The 27,596-nt window shown below is 51.0% G+C and overlaps 4 protein-coding genes across 4 annotated transcripts in view; 3 read left to right on the plus strand and 1 right to left on the minus strand.

Annotated features, from left to right (window-relative positions):
- Positions 1–1,116: 1,116 nt before the first annotated feature.
- Positions 1,117–7,532, plus strand: LOC308674488 (2'-5'-oligoadenylate synthase 1-like). Its single transcript, XM_081338995.1, has 6 exons — positions 1,117–1,575; positions 2,024–2,306; positions 3,076–3,245; positions 4,671–4,894; positions 5,702–5,849; positions 6,342–7,532. Exons 1-6 carry the CDS (start codon positions 1,399–1,401, stop codon positions 6,423–6,425), a joined length of 1,086 nt encoding a protein of 361 aa, XP_081195121.1. The 5' UTR covers positions 1,117–1,398; the 3' UTR covers positions 6,426–7,532.
- A 598-nt stretch (positions 7,533–8,130) lies between these two features.
- ISG15 (ISG15 ubiquitin like modifier) lies at positions 8,131–9,677 on the plus strand. Its single transcript, XM_081338997.1, has 2 exons — positions 8,131–8,416; positions 8,643–9,677. The coding sequence occupies exons 1-2, from the start codon at positions 8,414–8,416 to the stop codon at positions 9,141–9,143; spliced, it is 504 nt and encodes a 167-aa protein (XP_081195123.1). The 5' UTR covers positions 8,131–8,413; the 3' UTR covers positions 9,144–9,677.
- A 1,921-nt stretch (positions 9,678–11,598) lies between these two features.
- P2RX2 (purinergic receptor P2X 2) lies at positions 11,599–18,887 on the plus strand (the record flags this gene model as incomplete). Its single annotated transcript, XM_081339202.1, has 12 exons — positions 11,599–11,726; positions 12,613–12,748; positions 13,100–13,171; positions 14,091–14,151; positions 14,306–14,399; positions 15,032–15,112; positions 15,912–16,050; positions 16,387–16,517; positions 17,193–17,283; positions 17,397–17,462; positions 17,561–17,638; positions 18,783–18,887. The coding sequence occupies 12 exons, from the start codon at positions 11,599–11,601 to the stop codon at positions 18,885–18,887; spliced, it is 1,182 nt and encodes a 393-aa protein (XP_081195328.1).
- Positions 18,888–20,784: 1,897 nt separating this feature from the next.
- POLE (DNA polymerase epsilon, catalytic subunit) overlaps positions 20,785–27,596 on the minus strand; it is a 30,514-nt gene continuing 23,702 nt past the window's right edge. The window contains exons 39-49 of the mRNA XM_081339167.1: positions 27,155–27,359; positions 26,880–27,053; positions 26,292–26,417; positions 25,031–25,163; positions 24,622–24,811; positions 24,266–24,397; positions 23,499–23,692; positions 22,670–22,870; positions 21,911–22,036; positions 21,512–21,601; positions 20,785–21,326 (exon numbers count right to left, since the gene is read on the minus strand). Of these exons, the coding sequence (XP_081195293.1) occupies positions 21,213–21,326; positions 21,512–21,601; positions 21,911–22,036; positions 22,670–22,870; positions 23,499–23,692; positions 24,266–24,397; positions 24,622–24,811; positions 25,031–25,163; positions 26,292–26,417; positions 26,880–27,053; positions 27,155–27,359 (1,685 nt within the window). The 3' untranslated portion in view covers positions 20,785–21,212. The remainder of the gene's footprint in view (positions 21,327–21,511; positions 21,602–21,910; positions 22,037–22,669; positions 22,871–23,498; positions 23,693–24,265; positions 24,398–24,621; positions 24,812–25,030; positions 25,164–26,291; positions 26,418–26,879; positions 27,054–27,154; positions 27,360–27,596) is intronic.

Below are 27,596 nucleotides of genomic sequence, written 5' to 3' on the forward strand. Positions count from 1 at the left end.
AACACCCACAACTTCGGAAGGCAAGGCCTTTGTTCTCACTGTCAGGAAGTTTCTCCTTAGTTCCAGGTTGCTTCTCTCCTTGATGAGTTTCCATCCGTTGCTTCTTGTCCTGCCTTTGGGTGCTTTGGAGAATAGCTTGACCCTCCCATCTTTGGGGCAGCCCCTGAGATATTTGGAAAATTGCTATCCTATAATCCCCGATGAGGAGCTAACTCATCTTACAGCCTGTGTCTTTTCTACAAACCCTTTTTAAGGGCTTCTTCAACGTAGAATCAGGGAAGGGAGCTCGGAGGTCTTCTAGTCCACCCCGCTGCTCAAACAGGAAACCCTACACCAGGGGTAGGCAACCTCGGCTCTTTTATGACTCATGGACTTCAACAGCTTAGGACTGCCCCTGTCCTTCGGTCATTCCGGTCATTCCGCCAGGACCTGAAGACCTGGCTCTTTGAGCTTTCCGGCCCAGGCTGAGAGTTTTATTTTTCTCCCAGGGATCAAATTTAATTATTTTAACTGTTTTTAACTCTTGTATTGTATTGATGTTTTTAAATACTTTGTAAACCGCCCTGAGCCCTACGGGGGAAAAGGGCGGTATATAAATTCAATAAACTTAAAAACTCCCAGAATTCCTAAGTCAGACTCAGGAATTCTGGGAGTTGACGTCCAGGAGTCATAAAAGAGCCGAGGTTGCCTACCCCTGCCCTACAACCATTCCAGACAAGTGGCTGTCTTGGTTTTGTTTTGTTTTTTTATTTTTATTTTTATTTTATTTTAATTCCATTTATATCCCGCCCTTCTCCGAAGACTCAGGGCGGCTTACAAGCTTTTCCTTTTCTTTTCTTAAAAACCTCCAGCGATGGAGGAGGAGGAGGCATCCACAACTTCGGGAGGCAGGAATTGTTCTTCTTTCCCCCCCCCCGCCCCGCCCCGGTCAGGACGTGGTCTCTGAGCCTGTATAAAAGTGCAAAGGCTCCCCTCGAATCCTTCGAGCGCTAGATCAGCGTTTCCCAACCTTAGGAACTTGAAGATGCGTGGACTTCAACTCCCAGAATTCCCCAGCCAGCATAGCTGGCTGGGGAATTCTGGGAGTTGAAGTCCACGCATCTTCAAGTTCCTAAGGTTGGGAAACGCTGCGCTAGATTACAGGAAAAGACGGCTAGCCTCTCTTTCCTGTAAGCCGTTCTTCTTCGGACAAGATCAGCGGGAGGCAGGGCGCCCCTTCCCCTCCTTCGCCTACCCTCTCCGGGCTGCTTTTCTCCGGCCGTCCCTCGGCTCTCCAAGCGCCGCCGGCTCCACCCTCCGGAGAAACGAAACTGCTCGAAAGGAGGAGAAACGAAAGCTCGGAAGGCGGCGAGCTTTAGCGGAGGGTTGCGTGGGGGGATTCCACTCCGCTGCCCGGCCATGGGGTCTCTCCGCGAAGCGCGGGACCTGGACGTCTTCCACGCCCGCTACCTGCAGCCCAGCGAGGACTTTCTCCGCCAGGCGCGCCAGGCCATCCACCGCATCTGCGAGTTTCTCAAGGCGCGCTGCTTCCAGGATGCGCCCTGGGGCGGCACCCGGGTGCTCAAGGTGGTCAAGGTGAGCAGTCAAGATGCCTGGGCTTGGGGGGGAGATGGGGGAGAGACTCAGCCCGGGAAAGGCGTTGGGATGGTCTCTCTCTCTCTCTCTCTCTCTCTCCCTCCCTCCCTCCCTCTCTCTCTCTCTCTCTCTCACACACACACACACACACACCCCACCACCACCACTAGGCAAGCTGTCCTGAAATGTTCTGTTGTGTTGGGACTGGGTGATCACACATTAGGCTGGAGGCAGTGAAGCCCCCCTCCTCCTCCCCCCCCCCCGCCGGGGTAGCAAAAGAGAGCAGTAGAATTGGAAGGGAAACCCTCCCCCTCCCCCACCACCATTATTACCTTCCTCCTCATAATGTCAACTAGGTGATGGCAGCTGCATACCTTAGGTCGGTGAGAATGCCCAGGAGACCCACGACAGGTGAAACCCTAACCCTTTTCCCCGTTTTTGTCCCCAGGGTGGGTCGCTGGGAAAAGGCACATCGATGAGAAATGGGTCAGATGCTGACCTGGTGCTGTTCTTGAACATCTTCAGAAGTTACACAGACCAGGAAAAGAATCGGAAGATGATCCTGGAGGAGATTGAACGGCAGCTGGGCAGATGCCAGAAGGAGCTGTATTGGGAAGTTCACTTTGAGCCGTTCCGTCACGCCAACCCTCGTGTGCTCCAATTCACGTTGAGTTCCAAAAAGTCAGTGGATTCCCTTCAATTTGATGTCCTGCCAGCCTACGATGCCCTAGGTGGGTTTTTCTTCCTGAGCAAGGAGAGTTGGGCAGGGTGCCCCAGAGGCTGGGAGAACAGTACTGTTGTTAGCTGCAAAGTCGTGTCCGACCCACCGTGACCCCACCCCATGGACAACGTTCCTCCAGGCCTTCCTATCCTCTACCATCTTCTGGAGTCCCTTTAAGCTCACGCCTCCTGCTTCAGTGACTCCATCCAGCCACCTCCTTCTCTGTCGTCCCCTTCTTCTCTTGCCCTCAACCTTTCCCAGCGTTAGGCTCTTCTCCAGTGAGAACAGTAAAGCCTCCTCTAAAGGGAATGTAGCTTATGTAAGCAATTCAGAAAGTCCTCAAGGCCCCCGGGCCCCCGGGGGTTCTGACAAATAAGCTGGCAAGCGAAGAGGAAGCAGAAAAAAAATGCAGTGTCTTGCAAACTGTTCTTGTTCCTTTTCTTTTTGCCATCGTGTCAAAGGAAGAGAAAACATGGGTGAGGTTTTCCTGCCTGAAAAGGGCTGTCCTTGGACCCGTTTTCGGGGGTGTGTGAATGTCGGTGTGCTTTGCACCCACTGGGCTTCCACAGTTTCCCTGCAGTCCCAACGGGGGATCCGGGCGGGGGTCTCTTTCCTGTGCTCCTTCAGGAGCAAAGGAGCTCCTGTTACTCCTTGCCTTTCCGAAACGGATGAAGGTTCCTTGTTTCCACTGGAGAGATTGGGTAAGATGCTCCGTCTGCAAGGTTGGTGGAGACTTTCAAAAAGGCTTTCGAGGCCTACTTGGAACTTTCTCTTCACAGGCCAATTTCATAGATCCAAGCCTGACCCTCAGATATACGTCGATCTGATCCACACAGGCAGCTGTGGCGAGTTCTCTGCCTGCTTCACGGAGCTGCAAAAGAATTTCATCGTGGACCGTCCAACCAAGCTGAAAAGCCTCATCCGCCTGGTGAAATCCTGGTACAGGGAGGTTTGTAGTCTGAAGAATTGGTTCGTGGTCCCAATTTATGGAATCTGGTTTCCCTATGAAGAACCGTGTCTTGGAGAGTTGCTGAGTCAGCCTTTCTTAGGAAACACACACACACACACACCAATCCCACTTCAACACTTTGGGATACTATAAAAAAAATTTAGCGCACGGTGATGAATCATCACAGCAGCCCTTTGCTGAAACTGAAAAGCAAAGTTGAGGGAACTCAGCAATTCGATGAGAGACCACCAGGTAATCCCCTGGGCTGTAGGCTAGACCAGGATGGAAAGAATGCAACAGCAAACTAATTTCATTATTGTTACTGGGGTTTTTTTCCCCCTTAGGATTTATTATTTTTCAATTTTCAGTTTAGCCAACAGTTTTGAAATTCCCAGAGGTTTTCCTGCCTTGGAACAGCTTCCTGAGGTGGCAGAGCTTTCGGTTTAACCCCAAACATCTCCCCCTCCCATATTTATCCCTCCCTCCAGTTCATGGCAGCCAAGCATAATGTGGCAGCTGAGGTTCTGCCCTCCTCCATCCATTTTGGTATCGGCGATCCTCCTTTCTCTTTCCTTCCATAATTCCCAGCATCAAAAGACTTTTCGGGGGAGTTGGGTCTTTGCTTAATGGGTCCAAAAGGCGATAATTTGGCCCTGCTCATTTGTGCCTGGAATGAGCATTCCGAATTGATTTGTTCTTTTGTTTATTTTCGTGGCTATTCGTGGATCCCCAGGTGCCTCTTCCAGCAGCAACGTTTGCTTTTAGAGAGGCTCTCGAGGGATGCAGGATTCTGATCTTTGTTGCAATAAACACATCCCAACACCTGAGAAGGTCAGGGCTGCCATCTTCCCGCTGCAATCCTGCTCGCATTGATGCCAGCCTGACATGAAATAAGAGGAGAGGGGAGTTGCAGGGGTGGGTGGGAGACAGGAAGCAGAAACTATCGTATGTGCCAATCTGGAGTCCGAGGCCAGCTGGCCTGGGAGCGGAAGTCAACTGGCTACCAATGGGGTGCCCCAAACCCCGGAGCTGTTCTACTCAGTACTAATCTGTGGCGTTTCTTTACTATGTGTTCCTTTCCTGTTGATAGTTGTTACTACAAAGCACAAGCTCTCCGCCACTTCAGCATCTTCGTTGTCAATTCCATTGCTGGCCGTTGTCATTACAGCGTGGTCCGCTTTGTATTTAATCTCAGTCCCCCTTTTTTATTGCATGGTGCTTTTTGACTTTCATTATGTACTTTCAATTCTGGTGGTGTTATGTTTTGGGAGAGAGAAAAAACAATAATGAGCACCATTTCAAATAAGGGCTGCTTAAGTACGTTTGCCTTCATATGGCGCCAATTGGTGATAAGAGAGCCAAAGATGGACCCTCATTCAAATACTCCAGTGAGTTTTCTTTAAACTCATTTTCTATCTAACCCAGGTGAAAGAAAACTCATTCCCCCCGAAGTATGCCCTTGAGCTACTAACTGTCTACGCCTGGGAGAAAGGAAGTGGAGAGACCAGGTTCGACATGGCGAAGGGATTCTGCACAGTGCTTTGGCTCATTGAGAAACATAAGGAGGTTTGCATCTACTGGACAACATACTATGATTTTGAGAATGAGACCATCAAGAGCTACTTGCAGACCCAGCTCTGTAAAAGCAGGTCAGTCTCCCAGCCTGGATCCCAAGACAAGTCATTTTTCAAACATCAGACAAACGAGATTTGTCATAGTGGAGAAACTCCTGCAACGGCTCCTAGCTAGCTTCAAACTGGAGTAAAAGGCAAAAACCTGTTGAGCCCTTGATTCCTTTGGTTGTCTTACGCTTCAGCGTCTCTTCCTTTTTGGAGTGGAGAGCGCAAAGCGGCTGTGATATAAATCCTGCCCAGCTCTGGAAAAAGAAATTGGTGGGTTTTTGCCCTTCCCCCCACCCCACCCCCAGATTCCCTTCTTTCCTTGCAAAATTAATCCTGAAGTGCTAGCTTGACTTTCATCTGACCTAGGAATGCCATTTGTGAACCTGCTGCCCCCCCAACCTTTTGGGCACCAGGGACCGGGGACCGGTTCCGTGGACAGAGGTTTTTCCACAGAGCGGAGCGGGCCTGGTTTTGTGTGCTGCCTGAATCCTGTGGATGGGGCTTCGCTTGTTTGCATGAACCGGTTTCTGGAATGCCACAGCCCAATGCTGGTCCACGGCCGGGGAAAGTTGGGGACTCCTGCACTAGAAGACAGCAAAGAGACACAGGACTATTTGCTGCCATCTGTCTGAATTTTTGCAACCCAGCTATGGTAGCCCGACTATTAGCACAGTTGTGAAATGGTAGATCCACCAAGAGTGGGCTAAATGCGTTGTTAAAATCTAAATACGATAACAGGCTTGGGAAATTTCAACAGGGCCCGCACTCAGGGACAGGGGTCACCATCTGTTCTGGCTTGTGCAAATGACCGTAATTCTCTTTATTGGACTTTAGGCCAGTGATCCTTGATCCAGCAGATCCAACTGCAAACGTTGGAGAGGGAAAACGCTGGGATCTGCTTGCAAACAAAGCAAAAGCTTACGCTTACATGAAATGCTGTCGGAACCCAGATGGTTCTTTTGTTGAGCCCTGGATTGTGCCGGTGAGGAAAAAAGAATTGCTTATTTGCTGGGTATCTTTGGGATAAACCTAGAGCAGGGCGAAATATTTGAACACAATTGGCTTGCGCTTTGAAGTGGGGCACGGCTTTGTTTTATGGTCTCTCTCTAGAGCAGAACTTGGCTTTTTTCTTCCAAAGTTGGCATCTAGGACTATTTGCCGTTTGCCAACTCACTGCAGCCAGCTTGCCACGGTCAGCTTCCCGTGGGACAAGAGTTACCACTAATATCAAAGAGATGGTGGAACAGAATCACTAAAGAACGGCTGCAAAAGGAGGGACAGAATGGAATGTGAATGACAAAAAGTAAAATGATGTTTAAAATTATTTTCAATAATTGAACTGAATTGTCACTGCCATGTTGGCTACAGCAAATTATCGCATTCCGAGTTGCAAGGGCGATGGCAAAGGAACATCTCCCGCAGGGCTCCGGACTCCGGACAAGTAACAAATGGTCCATTTTTGTGTGTTTTCCAGCTGGCAATGGAAGCGCCTTGGGAGGAAGAATGCTGCACCCTGATGGAAGCACCTCAGGAGGAAGGATGGTGCACCCTGGTGTGACCCTGCATGGATCTGAAAGGCTGGGCTGGAAGCAGCTGGATGGCAGCACGTGTGCTCTTTGGCTTTTACTGCTACTTCAGGAGCTGAAATTTATGATGAAAATCAGGCATTACATACCGAGCTTAAGAAACAATCTGAAATGGATGAAGATGTGATTTTAAAAGCCCACTTACTTTGAGGAATTCAAGGCATGGAAGAGATACAGTGGGACATACCAGGGTGGTGGTTGCAGGGTGTGTGTGTGTGTGTGTGTGTGTGTGTGTGTGTGTGTGTGTGTCTAGGGAATGGGATCCAATAATGAAATCCAGCTTCGATTTGCATTCGGGTACTTCCAATTTTAGTCATTTTGACTTTAGGTTGGTGTGTATTTTACATATTCCTGTTCAGAAAGGGGCTGACTTAAAGGAAACATATGTGTCAACCTCCAGCTCAAGTATCCAAATAAAAGTCCAGGATTATTTTCATTTCTGAAAAGCTGACTGTTTATTGAAAACATGAAGGGGGATGCCTTGGGATTTTAGAGTTAGTTTTACCTCGCCTTTACCAGGCCATGTATTCAATAAAGAGTAAGCTTTTCAGAAATGAAAATAATCCTGGCCTTTTATTTGGATACTGGGGCTGGAGGTTGACATTAAACTAACTCCATCTCCGTGGTTAACCGGTACCAGGAGGAAATGGGGCACCCCTCTGGGCAGACAGTTGTAATACAGTTCCTTGTTTAACCCATCTCAAAATTGCTAGACTAACGGGACAAAACGATGATGTTACTATATCTCAGGAAAACTGGGCAGAGCCTGGAACGGAATTGTGGTACAAAGGGCAGGAAAACCATGTTGGGCAAAAAAAAATAATTAAAAAAAATTCTCTTTTAGATGCTTACTGCAGTTGGTCCCTTGACCAATACTTCCTCCATTTATCTTTGTAGACAATGAGAGCCTTGCATGATTGAAGGGCAAATGAGAAGCGACACAAAGCTTTGTCCTCGATTGGGCTTTCGCCGCTGCGTTTTGTTTAATGATATTTCTTCCTATAACTTGCTTTGTGATTAAAGTTATTATTATTATTATTTTGGCTCTGCTTTGCTTAATAAACTTTTTAAAGCTTTTACTGCGTTTTATGCTTTTATCATGTTCGAGTCCACACGCTGCCTGTGTACGTCCTAGCGTTGACACTGACACATCCATCTTGCAAGCATTTTGTGCACCAGTTTAAGGGTGGGGGGTGGACGCTGTTGCTGCTGTTCCTGTTTGGCAACTGCTTCATATTTATGACGGTTCCAGAGTCCCGGGTGTCACGTGATCCCCTTTTGCTCTCGCCTGCCTTCTTTTGGATGGGGGAGGGGGGCGTCCCCTATTATGTGGTGGGTTCTGGACCGCATGGAAGACAGCAGGCAGATGAGTACAGCAACAGCTGTACTGAACAAAGGGGGGGTTACCTGTACCCCTTATATACCTTGCCAGGTACGCTCCCGGCCAATCCCTTCATCTGAATCTCCCGCCGGAAGCTAACCAGCCAATCCGGTAACGGTACAGCGCCACCTGGTGGTATTTGCTGAGCTGCTGCTTTAACCCCACACATAACATCCCCGACTTCCCCCTCCTTCTAAATAGACTGCACTCCAAACTCCATCATCCTGGGCCAGCCGAGGGCGGCCTTAGAGAAACCCTGTTCCTTCCTGATCGCCTAAGAGTCGTTCCCCCCCGCCCCGCCCCGCCCAGCCCGGGGAAAAACCCTTTCTCGCCGGCGACGTCCCGCTGGCTTTCACTTTCGTTTTCCCTTTCCTTTTCGAGTTTCGCTTTCGCCTCCGCAGCGCCGGGCGGGGAAGTTTTGCTTTCCGGGGAAGCTCCGCCCCACCGGGCGAGGGGAAAGCCCGGGGGGGGGGTATAAAAGGAGGCGCTCGGCGGCCGCGAAGCCAGAGGAGGGTTTTGTGGTTTTCCTCTTCGGCGGCGACGGATTGCGAGGACTCGAAGCCCCGAAGACTGGCGAGGATGGTAAGGACGGGACGGGACGGGACATCTCTCGGTGTCCCGGCGTAACTCGCGACGAAGCCAAAGCGCGCCTCTGCGGCCGGAGGGGCTGCGGGGCGGCCGATCCTTGGCGTGTGGGGGGCTTCTCCGAGCCGGGCCGGGGTCCAGAGCCCCGGCTCGTCCTGGGGAGGGGAGGCCCAGCCCGAGGCCCATCCCGCATTCAGCCGAGCCTCCTCTGCGCTTTTCCCAGACGCTGACGCTGACCGTGAAGCTCCTGTCCGGCGAGGCCCACTCGGTGAGCTGCTCGCCCAGCCAGACCGTCTGGGACTTCAAGGTCCGAATCGGGCAGCAGACCGGGGTGTCGCCCTACCTGCAGAAGCTGGCCCGGGCGGACGGCGCCCACCTGGACCTCCGCGACGACGCCCCGCTGGCCGACTTCGGGCTGGGCAGCGGGGACACCCTGCTGCTGCTGGTGAAGCAAGAAGAGTCCATCCCCATCCTGGTGAAAAACGCCAACCACCGGACCAGCACTTACCACGTCCTGCCTTCCGACACGGTGGCGCATCTCCGAGCCCGGATCCGCACCCAGGAGAGAATCCAAGACGACCAGTTCTGGCTGTCTTACGGGAGCCAGAGCCTGGAGGAAGGGCGCAAACTCTCCTATTACAACATCTGTCCCGGCGCCACCGTTACTCTGAATCTACGCATGCGGGGCGGGGGTCGGAGCCTCTGGGGAGGGTCTCCTCCGTAACCTGAGTTCCCGGGGGGGTTTCCCGATGGCTCTGGTGCCGGTCCACTCGCAGGCACCCTCTTGCCTCCCTCCCATTGGTTGCCCCTGGTAGCTGTAGAGAAATATTCTGCTTTTTTTTTGAGGGGGGGGGGAAGCAAGCATTAACTTCCAAGACTGGTCATCAAGGGAAAGCAGAGACTTTGTATAACCCAAGGCACAACTGCAAAATCTGCCTTTCGTTTTCCCCGATGATAAATCTGAAATAATATCTGCTAACAAAAGAGGGAGAGCCAATATCCCTCGGGATGGAGAATTTGCTTGTTCTGCCCCCCCTCCCCTTCCTAGCCATCCCAGTTTCTATTTTTTGTTAGCCCCAGAGGGAGGGGAGGGGAGGGAGGGAGAACAGGGGAATCCATCTTGAATCCTGTACCTTTATGGAAAGTTTTTTTTTCTCTTGTTACTGTAGACTAGAAAAATTGTACCATGTAGCTCTGCATTTTACCTTGACCCAGTTGTGAAATAAAATAGTTTTTCAAATAAAACAATTCAATTGGCCAACAAGTATTGTTCCTTTTCTCTGTTGTCTGGGCTCAGCGGTATCCCGTTTTATGTAAGGCAGAATTCAACCTCATTTTCTTGGAGTGGAGAGGCCATCATGAGAAGCAGAATGCAGACAGAACTTGAACTGGATGGTTGACTTGGGGACGTTTTGGGCGGTGGTGGATGATCTACGTTTTATTTTTTTGTGCTGGAGGGGTTTGGACTTCAGTCCCAAGCTGCTCTATTCAAGCAAGGTTGCCTACCCCTGCGGGGGCTCATAATTGCCTGCCACCTAGGTTTGATTTGCTTTGGGGGGGGGGTTTCAATGACTTTTTATTGAAAGTTTCACCAAGTTTGAAACCTGATGAAAAGAAAAAGAAGAAAAAATAAAGAGTAGAGAAAGAAAATATAAAGTATCTTTTCAACAAATATAAATAGAAATTCTAAAATATAACAAATAGAAATTCTAAATTCTAAAATTTATCTCTTAACTCTATTACAAAAGAATGCATATTATTTTCTAGTCGAAACCACAAATCATAAAAGGCATTTTCCCTTTTTTATGCCAAGTCCTAAATTTCCAGGCAGCCATAAATGAAGCGACTGTATTTTCTTTAATAAAGAAAGTTAGCCACTCCAAGGCAGCATCAAACTTCCCATTTTTGAGCATATAATAGTCTCTTTGTAGAGTCACGTTGAAGAATCTTTCCTAAGGAGTTTTGGAGCCTGCCCTATCTTATGTTTCCTGGTAAAGTACATGGGAAAAATCCCATTTCAGACAAATGGCTGTTCAATCTTTTCTTGGAAAACCTCCGGTGACTTGGAGAATCAAAATCATGTGAAGCCTTAATACCGCTTTCTAAAACCTTAGCAAGGCCACACCTGGAATATGGTATCCAGTTTTGGCCACCACATTGTGAAAAAGATGTTGAGGCTTTGGAAAAAGTGCAAAGAAAAGCAACTAAAATGATTAAGGGCTTGGAGACAAAAACATAAGAACGGTTGCAGGAATTGGATATGGTGAGTCAGGGTGTCAAAACTCCTCACGTGTCGCAACCTATCACCACTTTTTTTTCCCCATTGCCGGCAATGGGTGGTGGGCGGTTTCAGCACAACATCCGGCCTGTGGGGAGGCAATTCGACACCCCTGGTCTAGAGAAAAGGACTAGATCAGGGGTCTTCAAACTTGGCCCTTTTATGACTTGTGGACTTCAACTCCCAGAATTCCTCAGCCAGCTTTGCTGGCAGGAATTCTGGGAGTTGAAGTCCACAAGTCATAAAAGGGCCAAGTTTGAAGACCCCTGGACTAGATAGTGTGTGTGTGGGGGGGGTATGATAGCAGTATTCCAGTATTTGAGGGGCTACCACAAAGCACCCAAAGGCGGGACAAGAAACTAAATTAAGAGGAAACGTCCGAACAGAACAATTAACCAGTGGAACCGCTTGCCTCCAGATGTTGTGGGTGCTTCATCACCGGAGGCTTTGAAGAAGAGACTGGACAGCCACTTGTCAGGAATAGGGTCTCCTGCTTGGACTAGAAGACCTCCAAGGCCCCTTCCATCTCTATTCTGAGTGATCTATTCTCTATTCTGATGATGATTGCAGATTGTGAAGGCTTTGAAGTTTGCGAAGGCGGAGTGCTGGACATAGGATGTGGGTGCTTTTCGATGGCAACAGGGGGCGATCTTGCCCCAGAGATGAACATGGCTTTTCCTGAGAATTGCAGGAGACAAAAGATATGTAAATATGTAAATCCCGCATCCTTTCCTTGGATGAGCCAGCCTGTAAAGCGAAGGGTGGACAGCCTCTGGCTTGTACATCACCTCCCTGCGAAGCTATAGCCCAATCCTCCAAAAAGCTTGTTGGGATCCAGACCTCCTCACCGTAGGTTTGAGCTGGCTTGTCTTCTCGCTACTCCAATAAAAGAAGGGAGGCAATGGGTTGGGGGGATGTCTGGAGGAACCTCTGGAGTTACGAGACCCCCAAAGTGATGGTGGTGAAGAATCCTAGCCTAGGCATCATTTACCGGCTGCTCCAGCTCCTGGTCCTGGTATACTTCATCTGGTAAGTGTCCCCGCCATCCCGCCCAAGGATGCTTTGGGCGGATATTGTGGTGTCTAACTCGAGGGACATAATGTGATGCACAATAAGAACATTTAGACAAGGAAACACACGGGAATGTGTGATTTACGTGTATGTAGTTATTTCATAATTACATATTAATGTCAGATCCAAACAACTGTGGGGAAAGAAGAAATGGGTCTTCCTAAGAGCAAAACAGTTTGCTTTTTAGAGACAGGGTACACAGAAGTGGGGTACAGCAAGCAGTTTTTTTATAGGGGGAGCTTGAAGTGTCTATGTGCTGACACTTGAGGGGCGTGTGTATGTATGCGTGTAGGTATGTTTATTCTTATGAACATGCAGCTCCTCTGGAAGACCTAATTTAATTAACACTGTGTTTGCAGACCTTATCCTTTGATATGTGGATTAGGGCTGGGTAACTTATTTGGGGGGTTTGAGGAAGTCAGAGGAAGGGGTTTCCCGCCGTTTGCTATTTTTACTTGATTAATTTAGTTTCGGCTTGACCCTCGATAATCTAGTGGAGAGCCTGATTCTCAGACCGTGGTGGATTCCGCTAATATTTTAAGGGAAGATGGAAACCGGACAAAGGGTGTAATGCATGTTGATAGAAAGCTTCTCGCAATGGGATGAGGCCTGCTGTGTGAACGCAGCCACGGTCTTTCTCCTCGGCTTAGCCTGAGCGAACACCATTCACCTCCGTAGTTGTGAGATAGTTGGGACACCTCTGAGGTGAAAGGCCCTTTTTGTCAAGGGAATAAAGGAAAGTTGCTGGCAGGGAGACAGCTCTTCCCACTGGTCCTGCTGGCTGAAGCAGACTCTGCTTTAAGGAGCTGTCTGGGTGCCACTGATGCCCTTCTTTCTGCCACAGGTATGTGTTTAGCAACCAGAAGGGCTACCAGGAGTGGGACTCCGGTCCAGAGAGCTCCGTCATTACGAAAGTCAAGGGGGTCACCTTCTCACAGCGCAAGGTGTGGGATGTGGAGGAATACGTGAAGCCCCCAGAGGTGAGACCCATGAGAGGAGGAATATCTGGGGGCAGCAGGGGGGAAGGGCTTGGCCACTCTTACCTTGCTGGAAACCGCCAGCCTTGGTCTCAGGTTGCCCAAGGATGGGAGAAAAAATTTGGTTGTAACTCCACAAGACAGCTTCTCCTAGAAGTGGCTTCTTAGAGTCCCAGCCTTCAGACTCAGCACTGGGTTTAATGAATCTCCTTCCTTCCTTCCTTCCTTCCTTCCTTCCTTCCTTCCTTCCTTCCTTCCTTCCTTCCTTCCTTCCTTCCTTCCTTCCTTCCTTCCTGATTTCTGGCTACATAATGTTGATTTCCACAAATCTTGTGACACGGCTCTTCCCCGCAGGGGGGCCGAGTCTTCAGCATCATCACCCATGTGGAAGTGACCCCTTCGCAGACCCAGAGGACCTGTCCAGAGGTAGGAAGCCTGGAGGAGGCAAAGCCAAGAAGCCATCGCAAGCACAAACATCCCTTGAAAGTAGTCGGGAGGGCTTCTGAATATTGACGGACGGGCTCTTATTATTATTTTTGTCTATTCCACTTTGCTCTGGGTGCCCCAGTTGCGCATTTGAGGGCTTCCATCTTTACTTTTAGTTTCTCATGCGGCCCCATCAAAGGTTCGTGGGAACTGAAGCTTTCACAAAACCTAGTGAGGCTGTTGAAGTTCTCTCCCAATCCTTGGAAGCTGTGGGGGTTTGGATGGGGGTGGGACACCCTTGCCTCCATCCTACCAAGACGGAGTGGCAGTGACTGTTTGGGCCACTTTGATGTGTGGACTCCCCATCTTCAATCCTACGTCCATGATTAAAGGCGGGAAATCCCCGCAGCTCAGCGGCCCAAACTGCGCTTTGCCATTCCAGGGTGACGTGCCAGCTGGACGCACGGGTCCCGCTCAATGACAGGTGGCACCTGTTGGCAGAAAGGCCTTGGCATAGCACCTGTCATGCCCTTTTCTAGGCCTTTCAGACAGTCACCTGTGCCCTGTTCACCTTGCTCCTTGACTACTGCAATGTGCTCCGTGTAGGGCTGCCCTTGAAGACCACCTGGGCTTGCCTTGATATCCCCAGGTAGATATCTTCCGCTTAACAAGCTGCACCCACTGCCATACAGAAGTCTCCCAAATTTAGAGACGTTGTCCGCCTGTTTGATTTTCTTTGCCTGCCAGTTTTGGGGAGAAGTTCCAAGGCCATTTTTTTTTTAATTCCAAGAAAGGGCTTGGCATCCACTGGTCAACAACCAAGAAGAAAAATTCTTTGCTGGGCAGGTCACCCCAATGTATCCTGGGTCTGGTATCTTTACTGACCACTAACCCCCCCTCCTGTCTCCCTCTTGTGCAGAATCTGAGGGCTTCCTGCACGTCTGATCGCGAATGTGCCAGGGGTGAGGTGCTGGGGAACGGTGAGTAAGGGGTCACCTCTCCTGGTGATGACACTAAGTAGCCGCCAGTCTCCGGGGGCCCATCCCTTGTGGCGGCGTGGAGACAGCCATACCCGGAGCATAAAAGCAGGCGTAAAGGGGAGATCTGCATTTTTTGATTTGGGCTTTTCCGCAGGAATGAAGACAGGGCGTTGTGTACCCTACAACGTCACCAGGAAGTCCTGCGAAGTAATGGCCTGGTGTCCCGTGGAGAACGGGGCGAGTTTTAGGTAAGAAAGGGCACGGAGACAAGCGGCTCTCCGGTCCAACTGTGCCCTGGTTGGTGTCTTAAGCTGGAGTAAGAAGCTGGGCTCGCGTAACGTACCAAACGCCTGATTTGTTTTAACTTTGGCGAGACGCAAGGGGTTGGCTCACGTTCTGTATTAAGTTGTGATTTTTGGCTTGCAGGCCACAATGGCTGGAGTCTGTACTCAGATCAAAGTAATGTTGGTCTAGAAGAGATCAATCCCACGATGGTTTAGAATGAACGGGGGGGGGGGGGGGGCTATTGCGTTTCCTTGCAAGTAGATGGTTATTTCACAAGTTGGAAGGATCTTAGCCACTTTCAAAAATTAAAAAGAGCTCCTTCTGGCAAAGTTAGCAAGGAAGCCGAAAGGGAAAGCTGGGCATTGATTACTAGGAATTTCCTCTGGTCAATTTCATTTTATTTCTATATCTAGGTGAAGGTTTGAGCCTGAGGTTAAGCTTGGTTGTAATCATTCCAGAGAATTAGGAAGGAAAGAATCTCTGCACTCGGATTTCATAAAACCCAGAAGAAGGCAGAACTTGTGGTCCCCGCCAGCTTTTGGCTCCGTCTTAATGTGGCTTTTCTCTCTCTCTTTTTTTTTTTTTGACTTCATAGTGAGAGTTTGGCAACGATGGCTCCAGAGGTCACCATTCTCATCAAGAACAGCATCCATTTCCCTCGCTTTCACTTCTCCAAGTAAGCACCTCCTGGACGGTCCCTTAAACACGGAGCCAGCCGTGCGCGGCAGCAGCCAAAAAAAAAAAAAGCGAACACAATCCTGGGTTGCATCAAAGAGAGGCACCAAATCAAAATCACGCGAAGTACCACTTCGTAAAGCCTTAGTAAGGCCACACCTGGAACACTGCATCCGGTTTTGGTCATCACGTAGAAAAAGACGTTGAGACTTTGGAAAAAGTGCAAAGAGGAGCAACTGAGATGATTAAGGGGACCAGAGACAAAAAAATAAAGAACGGTTGCAGGAATTGGGAACGGCCAGGCTAGAGAAAAGAAAGACTCGTTTGGCGGGGGGGCATGATAGCAGTATCCCAGGTTTTTTTTTTTAATCCCATTTATATCCCGCCCTTCTCCGAAGACTCAGGGCGGCTTACAATTTAAAGCACAAATCAATGTGCTTAGCAATAGCCTTCATTCTATGTATATGCCTGCTTATTAGGGCTTTCACACACCCCCAAGCGGCATTATTACAAAGTCAGCTTAATTGCCCCCAACAATCTGGGTCCTCATTTTACCTACCTCGGAAGGATGGAAGGCTGAGTCAACCTTGAGCCTGGTGGGACTCGAACCTGCACTAATTGCAGGCAGCTGGTGTTACTTAAGGAGGCATTAGCCCACTGCTCTGCCAAGGCTCTTATTTGAGGGGTTGTCACAGAGAGGAAGGGATCCACCTATCTCCAAAGCACCAGAAGGCAAGACAAGAAACTTCACGATTGGCCTGTGGCTTCTGGCTAATCATCCTGGTTTGTTTTTGCCCCAGAGAGAACGTCAAGGACAACAGGGGTGGATATCTGAAGAACTGCACTTTCAACGAAGCCACGAATCTTTATTGCCCCATCTTCAAGTTAGGCTTCATTGTGGAACAGGCAGGCGAGAACTTTTCCGAACTGGCTGAAAAGGTAAACCGTCTCACTTTGGGCGTTTTGTCTCATTGCTGTGTTACGTTAAGTTGGGGGGGGTGTCACTATGTTTGGGGGGATTTGGGGCAGGGAGAGAAAGGGGAAGTGGGTTCAGGTGCTAGTCTAGAGGTGGGAAAACCCAGATTCTAGTTCCTGGTCCCAGAAGTCAGCTGGATGGCTGCTAGTGCCACCCCCTCAGCCAGTCTGGTGGCATGGAGAAGGTGTTGGGGGGGGGGAAATCCCTGCCTGAGCAGGGGATTGGACTAGATGACCTCCAAGGTCCCTTTCAGCTCTAGTTCCCATTCTGATTCTTTTGGCTCTGCTTTTGCCTGGTAGGGTGGGGTGATCGGCGTGATCATTAACTGGAATTGCAACCTTGACCTGCCGGAGTCTGAGTGCAATCCCAGATACACCTTCCGCAGGCTGGACCCCAAATGGACACAGGTTTCCTCCGGCTACAATTACCGGTAAAAACTTTTAAACAATTTCGCAGCTTTTTTTTTCCCAGGGGGCGGGGTGGGGCTGTGTCTCAAGCCCTTCTGGGAGTTTTTTCCTTCGGTCAGTTGGTGTGTAAGTGTGTCAGGGCTGCAACCCTGTCAGTCTAACATATTTGCAATGGGGGAGGGAGGAAGAATAGGGAGGAGGGAGGAACATGGGGGGATGTGGGGGGAAAGTGTTGAATCCACTCCGTGCTGGGCAATGAGGAGGCATCTTCAGTTCAAGGCCACTGAAAGAATGCAGAGATGGAGAAGCTGCCTCAAAGCAACTCTGTTCCCAAAACAAGTATTACTAATCGGACATTGTCCGATTGTGTGTGTGTGTGTGTGTGGGGAGTTTTCCTGATTCCCCATGCTTATTTCCCCCCCCCTCCCTGCCCAAGAGAGGAAAAGTAAATCTGGCCAGATGGAATGACTAAGAGATGAGTTTCTTAGAACATCTGGAAGGCCACGTTTTTATCTTTGGATAAAAAAAAATATTCCAGCGCCAGATTAGGTTGTTTTTTTTTATCCACCTTCTGGGCATCTGAAGCCACAACCCTCAAAAGGGGCTGTTTCCTTCTGGAGGAGTGTGGGGGTGTCACCCAGGTACAGCTAAAACTATCAGATCTGGAAGACCAACGCCTTCCGCTTTGAATTTTCCAGATTTGCCAAATATTATCAGCAAGGTGGACGAAGCACACGCACCTTGATCAAGGCCTATGGAATCCGCATTGATGTCTTAGTGCACGGGCAGGTAAGCGAGCCTCCGTTTATAGTTACAGAAGAATGGACATTTGGCCTTAGGGAAACTCTCCAGATCTTGGTTGAATTGCTGACCGGAGGTTTTGTGGAATCTCCCTTCTTTAGGCTGGGAAATTTAGCCTTATTCCTACCATCATCAACCTGGCCACAGCGCTCATGTCCATCGGAGTGGTGAGTAGCAGTTTTGTGTGTGTGTGGGGGGGGGGTTTACCTGCCCAGGTCTCTCCGTGTACTGATCATCTCTGACCCCCTCCCCCACTTTTTGGCAGGTGACCTTCCTCTGTGATTGGATATTGCTGACTTTCATGAATAAGAACAAGGTGTACAGTGCCCGGAAGTTTGACCAGGTATGGAAGCAGGTCACAGTCTTCGTATTTTGGTCTTCGGGATAGGCTCCCGTGTGCTGGGCTGGCTCACGGGCGCAGGTCAGTAAGAGGGATGTTGTTAGTTGCGAAGTCGTGTCCGACCCATCGCGACCCTATGGACAATGTTCCTCCAGGCCTTCCTGTCCTCTACCATCTTCTGGAGTCCATTTAAGCTCACGCCTCCTGCTTCAGTGACTCCATCCAGCCACCTCCTTCTCTGTCGTCCCCTTCTTCTCTTGACCTCAATCTTTCCCAGCATTAGGCTCTTCTCCAGTGAGTCCTTCCTTCTCATTAGGTGGCCAAAGTCTTTGAGTTTTAGTTTCAGGATCTGGCCTTCTAAAGAGCAGTCAGGATTGATCTCCTCTAGGACTGACCGGTTTGATCGCCTTGCAGTCCAAGGGACTCGCAGGAGTCTTCTCCAGCACCATAGTTCAAAGGTTTCAATTCTTTGGCGCTCAGCCTTTCTTATGGTCCAGCTTTCACTGCCATACATTGCAACTGGGAAGACCATAGCCTTGACTATACGCACTTTTGTTGACAGGGTGATGTCTCTGCTTTTTAGTAAGAGGGATAGGCAGTCATAATTGTCCAAGAACACAATCACAGCACCTATTAACCTGGGGCTGCCAAACTGGGAAGGAACATTTTTGTTTCATAACAGCTGGCTGGCCAAGGAGTGCCTTACGATCCTACCAAGTTTGCAACGTGAAAAAGGAGCAGGAGCGTTGTGGGGACTGCCTTCCCTCAAAAAGCTGGTCCATCATCTGGGAAAACAAGTTATGTTTGAAGGAAAGAAGCAGGATAATAAGAATGACAAGAGCCGGGAGGGACCTTGGAGGTCTTCTAGTCCAACCCCCTGCTCAGGCAGAAAAAAAACCCTGTTCCGTTTCAGACAAGTGGTTGTCCCAGCTCTTCTTCAAAACCTCCAGCGTTGGAGAATTCGTGACTTCTGGAGGCAAGCCGTTCCACAGATTTAATTGCTCTGTCAGGAAATTTCTCCTTAGTTCTAGGTTGCATTTCTCCTCGATTAGGTTTCTCTGCCCACAAATGTAGGGGGTTGTTTTAAAAAGCCATCTGTGCACACTAGATAACTCACTGGTGTTTCTCTCTCTCTCTCTCTGGCCAGATATCAAAGACTCCTGAGGCCTCTGTGAACATTGAATTCAGTGCCACCAATTTCGGCCCCCAAACTTTCTCCTTGGAAGACCCCCAACGCCCTCCGAGGCCCTAGACCTATCTTTTCCGTCCAATCTGCCTCGGCTATGTTTGCATCCGATGACTTTGCCTCTTCCGCCACGTGTGTCGTCAGCTGCCAAGGAGCCCTCCTGGTCTCACCAAACCCATTTCCAGAATACATTTGCTCTCCTGCCAATTACTAATTCAGGTTAACTAATTTTATTAAAAGGTGTAATAAGCCTTTCTGAGCTGCACAGCGCCTGCCAGATTCCTTCTGGGTTTTGGGCTGTGCTGGACTAACGGAGCTAGCATACAGAAGAAACGAAGCTGGACATTTTTCGACCCTGGCTAAAGACAAGACTCTTGTTTTTCATCTCCGTTGAAAAGTTTGGGAAGAAAAAAAGGGGATGCTGGCAACTGACTCGCACTTATGACGGTCGCAGCGTCCCGGGAGTCACGTGATCGTCCCCTTTGGCGACCTTTTGGCAAGCAAAGTCAGCAGGAAAGCCAGATTCCCTAAACAACCGTTTTAACAACCTCACTTAACAAATTGTGGCGAGAAAAGTTGCAAAAACGGGGCGAAAACCCCAATTCACAAAGTGACTCGCTTAGCCACCCAAAAAGGTTGGGCTCGATTGCGGTCGTCAATGAATTAGGGGCTTGGACTCAAGTTAACCTCGGGGATCCAGTCTCTCCCGTCTTCAGAGTCCAGAAACAATGAAAATAAACCCCAAGCTTCATTCCGTCGGAACAAAGCTCTTTTCTTTGCATCTGCTTCCCGAGCGAAAAAAGCACAGCACGGCCACGCGAATAGCAGCTAATTGAATCAAACGACTCACACAATCTAATTAGTTGCCTGAGGAACAGCCGGCTTTGCGGAAGCTCAAGCACTTGAGTTGCCTTTATCTACTGTTTCAAAAGGGGGGGGCACCACTGGGGAGCCAGGCTGATGGCACTTTGCGGAAAACGGATACCGCAACCAAGAAAGATTGTGCTGTTGTGGTTTTTTTTGAGGCCCAAGGCTTCGCTCTTGTCTTGAAGTGACCTGCAAGGAAAGGACGTGGGATCAGGCCCCCAAACTCAGCATAACTGGGGACAAAAACGGACTCACATTGATGAGGGTTCAGGTGTCCCGGGGTCACGCGATCCCCTTTCGCAACCTTCCGGCAAGCCAAAGCAGGTTTGCCTAACAACCGGGCGACTAATTTAAGAACGGCAGCAGCGATTCACACAACAACCGTGGCAAGAAAGGTCGTAAAAGGGGCCAAATTTCTCGTAAATGTTGGGCTTGAGTGTGGTCCAATTTTCCAGCCAGGAGATGAGGCAAGTTCTTTGTCAGGCCTGAGCACCGTGGTTATAACCACCGCGATGAGCATGTTTTTCCCTTCCTGCTTCTTACGCTCCCCTCCCCCACTTCGGATAATGGCCGTGGCGCCACTGCTGCCGTCGGTCGTAATGAGAGGCTCAGACAGCCCAGGAGGAATAGAGTTTCTTCCCCTCCTTGATTAGGCCGAGCCAAATTTCATTAGGGCTCCCATTAGGAGCCATCCTGACTTATTCATGGGCTGTCAGAGAGGCCTGGTACCCAGCCAGCCTTCGAAGGAGAGGAGAGGGAAGGGCCGGCTTCCTTGAAAAGCAGGTCAGGGGGGTTCTCATCCCGGAGGGGACTGGAGGCAAACATGGGAACGCTAATTGGCAGGCTTGCCAATTTTCAAAGGCGTGACTAAAGTTGGGAAACCTGCCTCCCATCGGTGGAGGTTGCCATTTCTCCCCAATGGGTCGAGGGTTGGACTAGAAGACCTCCAAGGTCCCTCCTTCCAAAGCTGTTAACATTTTATCGGATGCAATCAAGCAGTTTTATTTCACTGGGCACCGCCTTATTAATCTGCTTCATTCGTTCGGATTTAGGCTGGTTGAACTCTTCATTTATTAAATATATTGGCCAAAGCTGGTTTGAAGGGGAAAAAAAAGGATTTATAGCACAAACGTTAAAAACCAAAAAAAGTCAGAATAATAATAATAATAAAAACAGCATAAAATCTGGGCAGAAAAATGCCCCCATAATTTAAAGTTTGTTCCGGGTCTGTAAAAAGAAAGGGTGGGGTGGGGGGAGACACAAGGATCCCCCCGAGACTCCTTGCATTTCCGTGCTGAGTTTCACGAGACACGTCAGCCTCCTTCTGACAGGGCCTTAATTCTCCTCTTGATGTTTCCATGCAAGACGGGACAACTTTAAGGCCTGCAACTTTGGCCTTCCCTTGCCAGCTGCCTATGCAAATCGTTCTCTCCTTAGGACTTCACAGCCAGGCCGCGAAGGAGACCTGTGCACTTTTGGGTGTTGTTTCGGCCCGAAAGGATGTGTGTGTGTGTGTGTGTCTTCTCAGGAGAGAAGCTGAGGATTCATCTGAAGCAGCCACTGAACGTTCTCCAGCAAGTGGGCCATCCCGTAATGCCGAGCGATGCCCTGGAAAACCTTCAGATGATCCAGGAAGCTCTGGGTGCGAGAGGAAAGAGAGAGAGAGAGAGAATGAAGGGAAGGTGGGCAACCCTCAGGCAAGGGACGGAGAGGAAGTGGGGGGGGGAAAGGTGCTTCACCCATCAGCGGAGAGCAAAGGTCAAGCCCCCGAGGGTGGGGTAGGGGGGTCTGGGGAAAAAGCTAGAAATTGGGCTTTGCTCTACCTTGGTGGGCAGGAGGAGGTCAAAGTTCCCCGCACAACTGCAGTAGACGGGCATGTGGGTGTCCTTGATGCCTTTGCACTTCAAGCAGACCTGAAACGCTCAAGACGCAACCAATGAGGCTCTGCTTCAGATCCCCCCAGCTAATGATCTGTCTTTGCAAAGTTTGCAGCAAGCTCAACACACCCATCCAGCAGAGGGCCACGCTCCACGCCCTGCACTCTTAGGGCGTAGAAGGTCCAACCACTGGATCCCCTCCAAGTTGCTCAGAGCCCGAGAGAGGGCTAGAAGCGCTATGAGTGAAGACCACCGTGGCTTGGCAGCCCCTCACTCACAGTCCAGGTCATGGCTGTCCCAGCAGGACCATCCACCCAGGGGAGCAACGACCCCACCCTTCCTCACCAGATCTTGCAAGGTGAAGGCCATCAACTTCTTCTGCAGGGCTTCCACCAGAGCCATCTCGATGGCATCGGAATCGTACTCAGACTGGCAATTGGAGCAGAGCCAGCTGGGCGGCAAGGAGCCCTCCTGGAAGAGGGGAGGGAGGACTGTGGGTGGGCTTCGAAGGAGAAAAAGGGGGAAGAGACTCGCAGGAGAACGGGGTGCTGCCGTTGGGAGGCGCTGCCATGGAAGAAGGACCAGGCAATGGGTGCAACGATGCAGAGGCCCCCAACTTTTGCGGCTTGGCGGTCCTGCAAAGGCGGGGGAGGGGAACCGGGCTGTGGGAGCGGCGGGCGCCACAAGAGCATCTCAACTCCTGCAAGTGGCGTGCCGGTGCCCACACGCAGCTCGATTTAGGCAAGTTGAGCTGCGTGCGTGTGTGTGCTCACTTTTGCAGCTTGCCACAGCCCGGTTGCCAATACGCCACGGCTCGCTAGGGGCCCTGCGGGTTGGGGACCCCTGCAATAATGGATGGGTAAGGTCAGGAACGGGCAACCCGCATCCCATACTGACTGTAGGCCCTGGGACTTCCCTCCTGGAAATGTAAGCATTTTGAGGTGCGAAATGCGGGAGAGAAAAAGAGAAATTCAACGAAAAAGCCCGGAGGAGTTCCCCACTTTTTTTTTTCCACCCAAACCGCAACTCCCGTGGGGAAGAGGGGGGTGGACCGGCAGCAGCAGGTGGCAAGCAGAGGACCTGCAGGCCTGGGAACCCGGGTACCTGAAAGAGCGCAGGATCCTTGCAGAGGTCCAGGTCTCTGCAAAAGTTGCAGTTTCTGCAGATCACCTCGGGGAGGACGTAGGAGCAGCAGGGGTCGCGGAAGTGGGCCTCCTCGGAGAACTCGCCCACGTCAATGAGACGGAGGAGGTCCCGCTTCAGCTTCTGCACCTGGTTGGTGATGTTGGCATCCAGAGACAGCACCTGGGGGAGAGAGGGAGGGGGTTGCAGGAGGGGCCATTTTGACCTTGCGCCCGGGAGACAAGCAGGACTAGCAAATACAACTCTGTGTTTGTGTGTGTGTGTGTGTGTGTGTGTGTGTGTTGGTGGTGGTGGGGTTAGGGTGGCAGAGTTTCCACCTTCAAAGACCGCAGGAAATTTGCCCCTGTGGAATTTCTGTCTGCCTCTTAATGGAGCTCCAGGTGCGGTAAAGAAAGCAGGCTTTTCCCTGTAAACATTTCCGCACAGAATCATTCATGCATGTGATGTGGAATTTGTCCCCCTTCAGCTCTGGCAAAATATATAGCGCTTCCCCCACCCCACCCCCTCCAGTTTTTACCGTAACGATCCCGTTATGTGGAGGAAAAGCACGAATGGCTCAAAAGCTCCTTTCTTGGCTTGGGGGAAGGACTTGAATCTGGCTCTTCCCAGATTCCCCTGCAGCGGCAAATCGCCTTTCTGACCGGCGGCCTTGGGAGTTGCAGCCCGGTGCATGTGGGGGGGGGGGCTCGGCCAACTCACCCACCCACCTGTCTGCTTGGACCGGGGGACCCCTTGATCTTCTTCCTCCTCCCGCCCCCGGGCCAGAGCTGCCAGGACCTCCCCCCCTCACCTGACAGACATGTTTGATGAACTCCAGAGCGGGATTGTTGAGCGTTAGATGTGAGCCGGGCAAGGATGGAAACATCTCCGAGGGCTCCGTGGTGTGGCGAGAGCCGGTGACTTTCTTTTGGATCTTCTGAGTGATGGTGAAAAAGCTCTGGGTGAGCTCGTTGGAGACATACGCCTGCGAGAAAGCAATGGCACCTAGGAGGGAAGGAGCAAGCAGACACAGCCATTGGCCGACGGGGAGGTGGCTGGTACGGAGAAAGACAACACAACACACACACACACCCAAAGAAAAGCCACACACTTTATGCTTTCTTCAAGGTGGGGAAGACATTTCTGCCCAGGTGAGACAGAGAGAGAGAGAGTCTTAAGTTCAATCAATCTGGATAAAGCTGGAAGGGGCCTTGGAGGTCTTCTAGTCCAACCCCCCAGCTCAAGCAGAAGAGTTATCCAATCCAAGGTCAGGTCTTTGCAGGCTTTTGACTGAGGAGACCTGGTTGCCAAATTGGAATGAGTAGCCCGGAATGGCTCTTTCAGACCGGCGTTTCTGATACTCTGGAGTTTCTCTGCTGTTGCTCAAGGGGGATCCCAGCAGCCCTTCGCTTGGTATGTTGAGCTACAATCGGCCTGCTAAAGTCACTCGTAAAAATTCTCCTTACCCACCGCTGTGTTCCTTGTCCTCGGATGCTTCAAAGGACCAGCTGTCTGGCACTTGGCCGCAGCCTGTCACTTGGCAAGACAGAGGGAAGCCGGGGGACGGCAGGCACTTACCTGGCACGCTGCCCGTCTCCCCTACAGCCTCCTGGGAGGCTTGGCTGCTGGCTCGTCTCCTGACAGGGCTGCCCCCGGAGATGTCCCGTTGCACTTCCTCCTTCAGGCTATGGTGAACAGCCACGATGTACGCTGGGAAGGAATAGCCAGGATGGTGAAAAGCCAAGCCAGAATTGGACCCCCTTCCCCATCTGGAGGCCGGGATGTAAAGGCAGGTTGTCCTCAGCCACAGCCGGAACTGCAATTCTGGTCGTTAAAAGACGTTGACGGTGTGGCGGAACTGAAGCAAGGACTCTGGACCTTCGGCCAGAGCCCGGCCGCGGAGACTCTGAAGCACAGACGCCCGCAGAACTTACCGGATACAATCATCAGGAAGTAATTCTGACAGGAAGCTGCTTGTGGCAAATACTGCATGATGTTCCAGTTGTTTTCCAGACGATTCTCTATGCCGTTTTCTCCCAAGTCGTCTTCTTGTTCCTCTTCTTCTTCCTTCTCCTCCTCCTCGCCATCGTTGGCTACGTCTGCTGTCTGTTTACTCCTCGCTGCCTGCATTGAAAGGAGTGACGACGGAGAGTTCTGCTGTGCAACGGCTTCTTACTAATTTCACCACTCTTGAGTTGGGTTTTTTTTTGTCTCTCTCTCGCCCCAAAAAGGGCTATCATTTTGCTTCGGTGAAGCTGAGCAGAAACGCCCATCCGGTTCGCTGCGTGAAGAGCAAAAGCCTTCACAGGATCACCAGCGGCCCTCTCCTTGCTATCCCTTTACCTCTTCACGGAGGCTCCCGGATGGCTCTCTGCCCTTGATCCCACCGTAATTGGTGGGGTCCATCCACAGCAGAAACTCCCAGCAGCAGGAAAAGGAAATGGCCAGTGAGTGGAAGAGTTCTTTTGAATGGATGCTGGAAGGAATAAAAAGACAGCAACGGCAGTCATGTGCCTGCTGGTCAGCGCTTTGCGGCCCTCTCTAAGCGGTTTACCAAGTTAGCACACTGTCCCCAACAATCTGGGCCCTCGTTTTACCGACCTCGGAAGGAGAAAAGGCTGAGTCAGCCTTGAGGCGGTCAGGACCGAACTGCTGGCTGTGGGCAGAATTAGCCTGCATTCTCACCCCCGTGTCGCCACAGTGCAGGGGTGGAGGCACTGCGGAGCCCGGGCCTCCAGCCTGAATACCTGGCTGACTCTAACCATCTAAAACCTCGATTTAACTGGATCTCCTTTTAGTGGGCTTCAACGCAACAGACAACTTGAGTTGAGACGTCCCCCCCCCAGAGACATCAGATCAAGTCCATTAAATCACCATTCCGCTAATGCTTCCGGGAAAGTGCTGGGCGGGGGGGGGGTGTATGATGCACTATGAGAAGAGTAGGGAAAACAGGAGCTGGATAAGGAAGGGAGGTGTGTGGGAAGCAGCAAAGATGGTAGAATGGGGTTCTTGGCTGCTCCCAGACTGGCTGCAGCTGGGAGACTGTAAGAGGGGAGCTGGCAGCCACAGGCACAGCCCTGAAGGCATGACAGACTTGGGAAGCACATATCCTTTTATGAATACGCGTAACTCTGAAGGGGCCTTTTACGTGACCAGACGTACCTCGGGGACCTTATAGAGGTCCACGATGAGCAGACATTCTTTCCACTGAATGGATCACTAAATCAAAGCTTTTACTATTATGCCTCGTCTGACCTATGGGGATTACAAGGAGGGGCGGGGGGCGCTGACCCAGGCTTCTGCACATACAAAGTTCTACCTGAAGGTCCAGCAATTTTTTTTAAAAATTGTAACAGCTGGTTCATTCCAGAAAACACAACCGTTATTGAGGATGCGGTCCAAAGAAAAGCTTTTCCGTTCTCCAAAATGCAGGAAGCCGAGGAGGAATTCCAGGGCTGTCCCAATTTTTTTTCCAGAATTGCCTCCTTTAGTTAATGTGTGATGGGGCACAAAGAAATTATTATTAGTATTATTTTCACTGAACGGTCTCCCTTCCTAACCATGGAACTAGGTGAGAGCTGTGGCTTCCAGCTGTTGGGCATACCTGTTGGTGATATACTCGACGTAGGCCAGGGCGTCTTCGATGTGGCGCTTCTTGGTGCACAGAACGATGCGGTTGAAATTGGCGTAAATGACCAAGGAGCCGAGGCGCTTGAATTCGGCCACCAACCTGGAGGAGAGGCAGGAGGCAAAGAGCAGAGCCCCGTCTAACTGGTGACCCTCGTGGAAAACCTTACATATGCTTGTGTCTTTTCTCTCTTACACGTTATTACTTTTGGGGCGCCTCTCGGACATATCGAGTCTTAGAGCAAGGGGTCCCCCAACCCCTGTGGGCCACAACCGGGCCGTGGCCTGTTTGGAATCGGGTCACGCAAGCGGCTGGCTGGAGTGCTTGCCTGCAAGCCAGCCTAATTTCAGAGAAGCAAATTTTGCAGAGGGCAACGAGATAGTTCCTGTGGTACAAAAAAAAAGGCCAGGAAGATTTGGACCTAACAGATGCCGGCCTAAAGGAAGCTATGTGGACGCCAGCGACCTGTCTATAAGCAGCATTTCCCCCAGGCCCCCCACCCCACCCCCGAGTTTCTCTCCTGCCCCCCCCCCGACTCTGCTACTCCGCCTAGGAAAGACTCACTGCAGGAAGAGCTTCTTCATCATGCTGTGCAGCGTCCGGTGCAAGGCGGGATCATAGAGCAGGGAGCTTGGGGAACGCAGCCAGCGGTAGAAGTGGATCACCTGGTTGTCCGCGTAGACGTTGTGGTACTGCGTGATCTCCTTCACCCAGCCCACCACCAAGCTCTTCAAAATCCTGCGTGGGGAAGAGAAAGGAAACCCTGCATTGTACACCCCACCAGCTGAGCTGCTTCCAGGACCCGGAGGGCTGGCGAAGGGTGGGCAGCTGAGCCGCACCTGAAGGTGTTGGAGCAGAGGGCGGCCTCATCGTAGCTGGCGGGCACGCCGGCCGCCTGGTTGCCCACCACCATCTCCTCCAGGGAGGCCTGCTGGATGACGTCGAAGCTGATGCACATGCTGGAGGCCCCCTCCATGTCATTGATGCGATGGGACTGCAGGACGCTGTTGACGGCCAGGTTCTGCAGGTCCAGCTCCACGCACACTGTGGGAAAACAGAGATGGCCTGCCTCTTTCCTGAAGACCCACCTCCCTCTAGCCTCCCCCCCCACAAGGGGACAGGCTCAGCCCACAGAGAAGGGCCACTTTGCGCTGTAATTGGGAAAGGATCAAACAGGGAGCCCTTGGCTTACGGCCGCAACGGCGCTTAAGTGAGAAATCCGTTAAGGGAGCCTTGCCCCGTTTTTACTCTTTTCTCTTGCCGGCTTCGTTAAGCGAATCG

The sequence above is a fragment of the Vipera berus genome, assembly GCF_964194415.1.
Source record: "Vipera berus genome assembly, chromosome: 14".
Classification (NCBI taxonomy): Eukaryota; Metazoa; Chordata; class Lepidosauria; order Squamata; family Viperidae; genus Vipera; species Vipera berus.

What these genes read in the sequence shown, in the direction of transcription:
- LOC308674488 (XM_081338995.1), top strand. Translation starts at nt 1,399, where the DNA reads ATGGGGTCTCTCCGCGAAGCGCGGGACCTGGACGTCTTCCACGCCCGC. An exon ending in TGAAATCCTGGTACAGGGAG is followed by an intron (nt 3,246 to 4,670) that starts GTTTGTAGTCTG and finishes TATCTAACCCAG; the next exon opens with GTGAAAGAAAACTCATTCCC. An exon ending in ACCCAGCTCTGTAAAAGCAG is followed by an intron (nt 4,895 to 5,701) that starts GTCAGTCTCCCA and finishes ATTGGACTTTAG; the next exon opens with GCCAGTGATCCTTGATCCAG.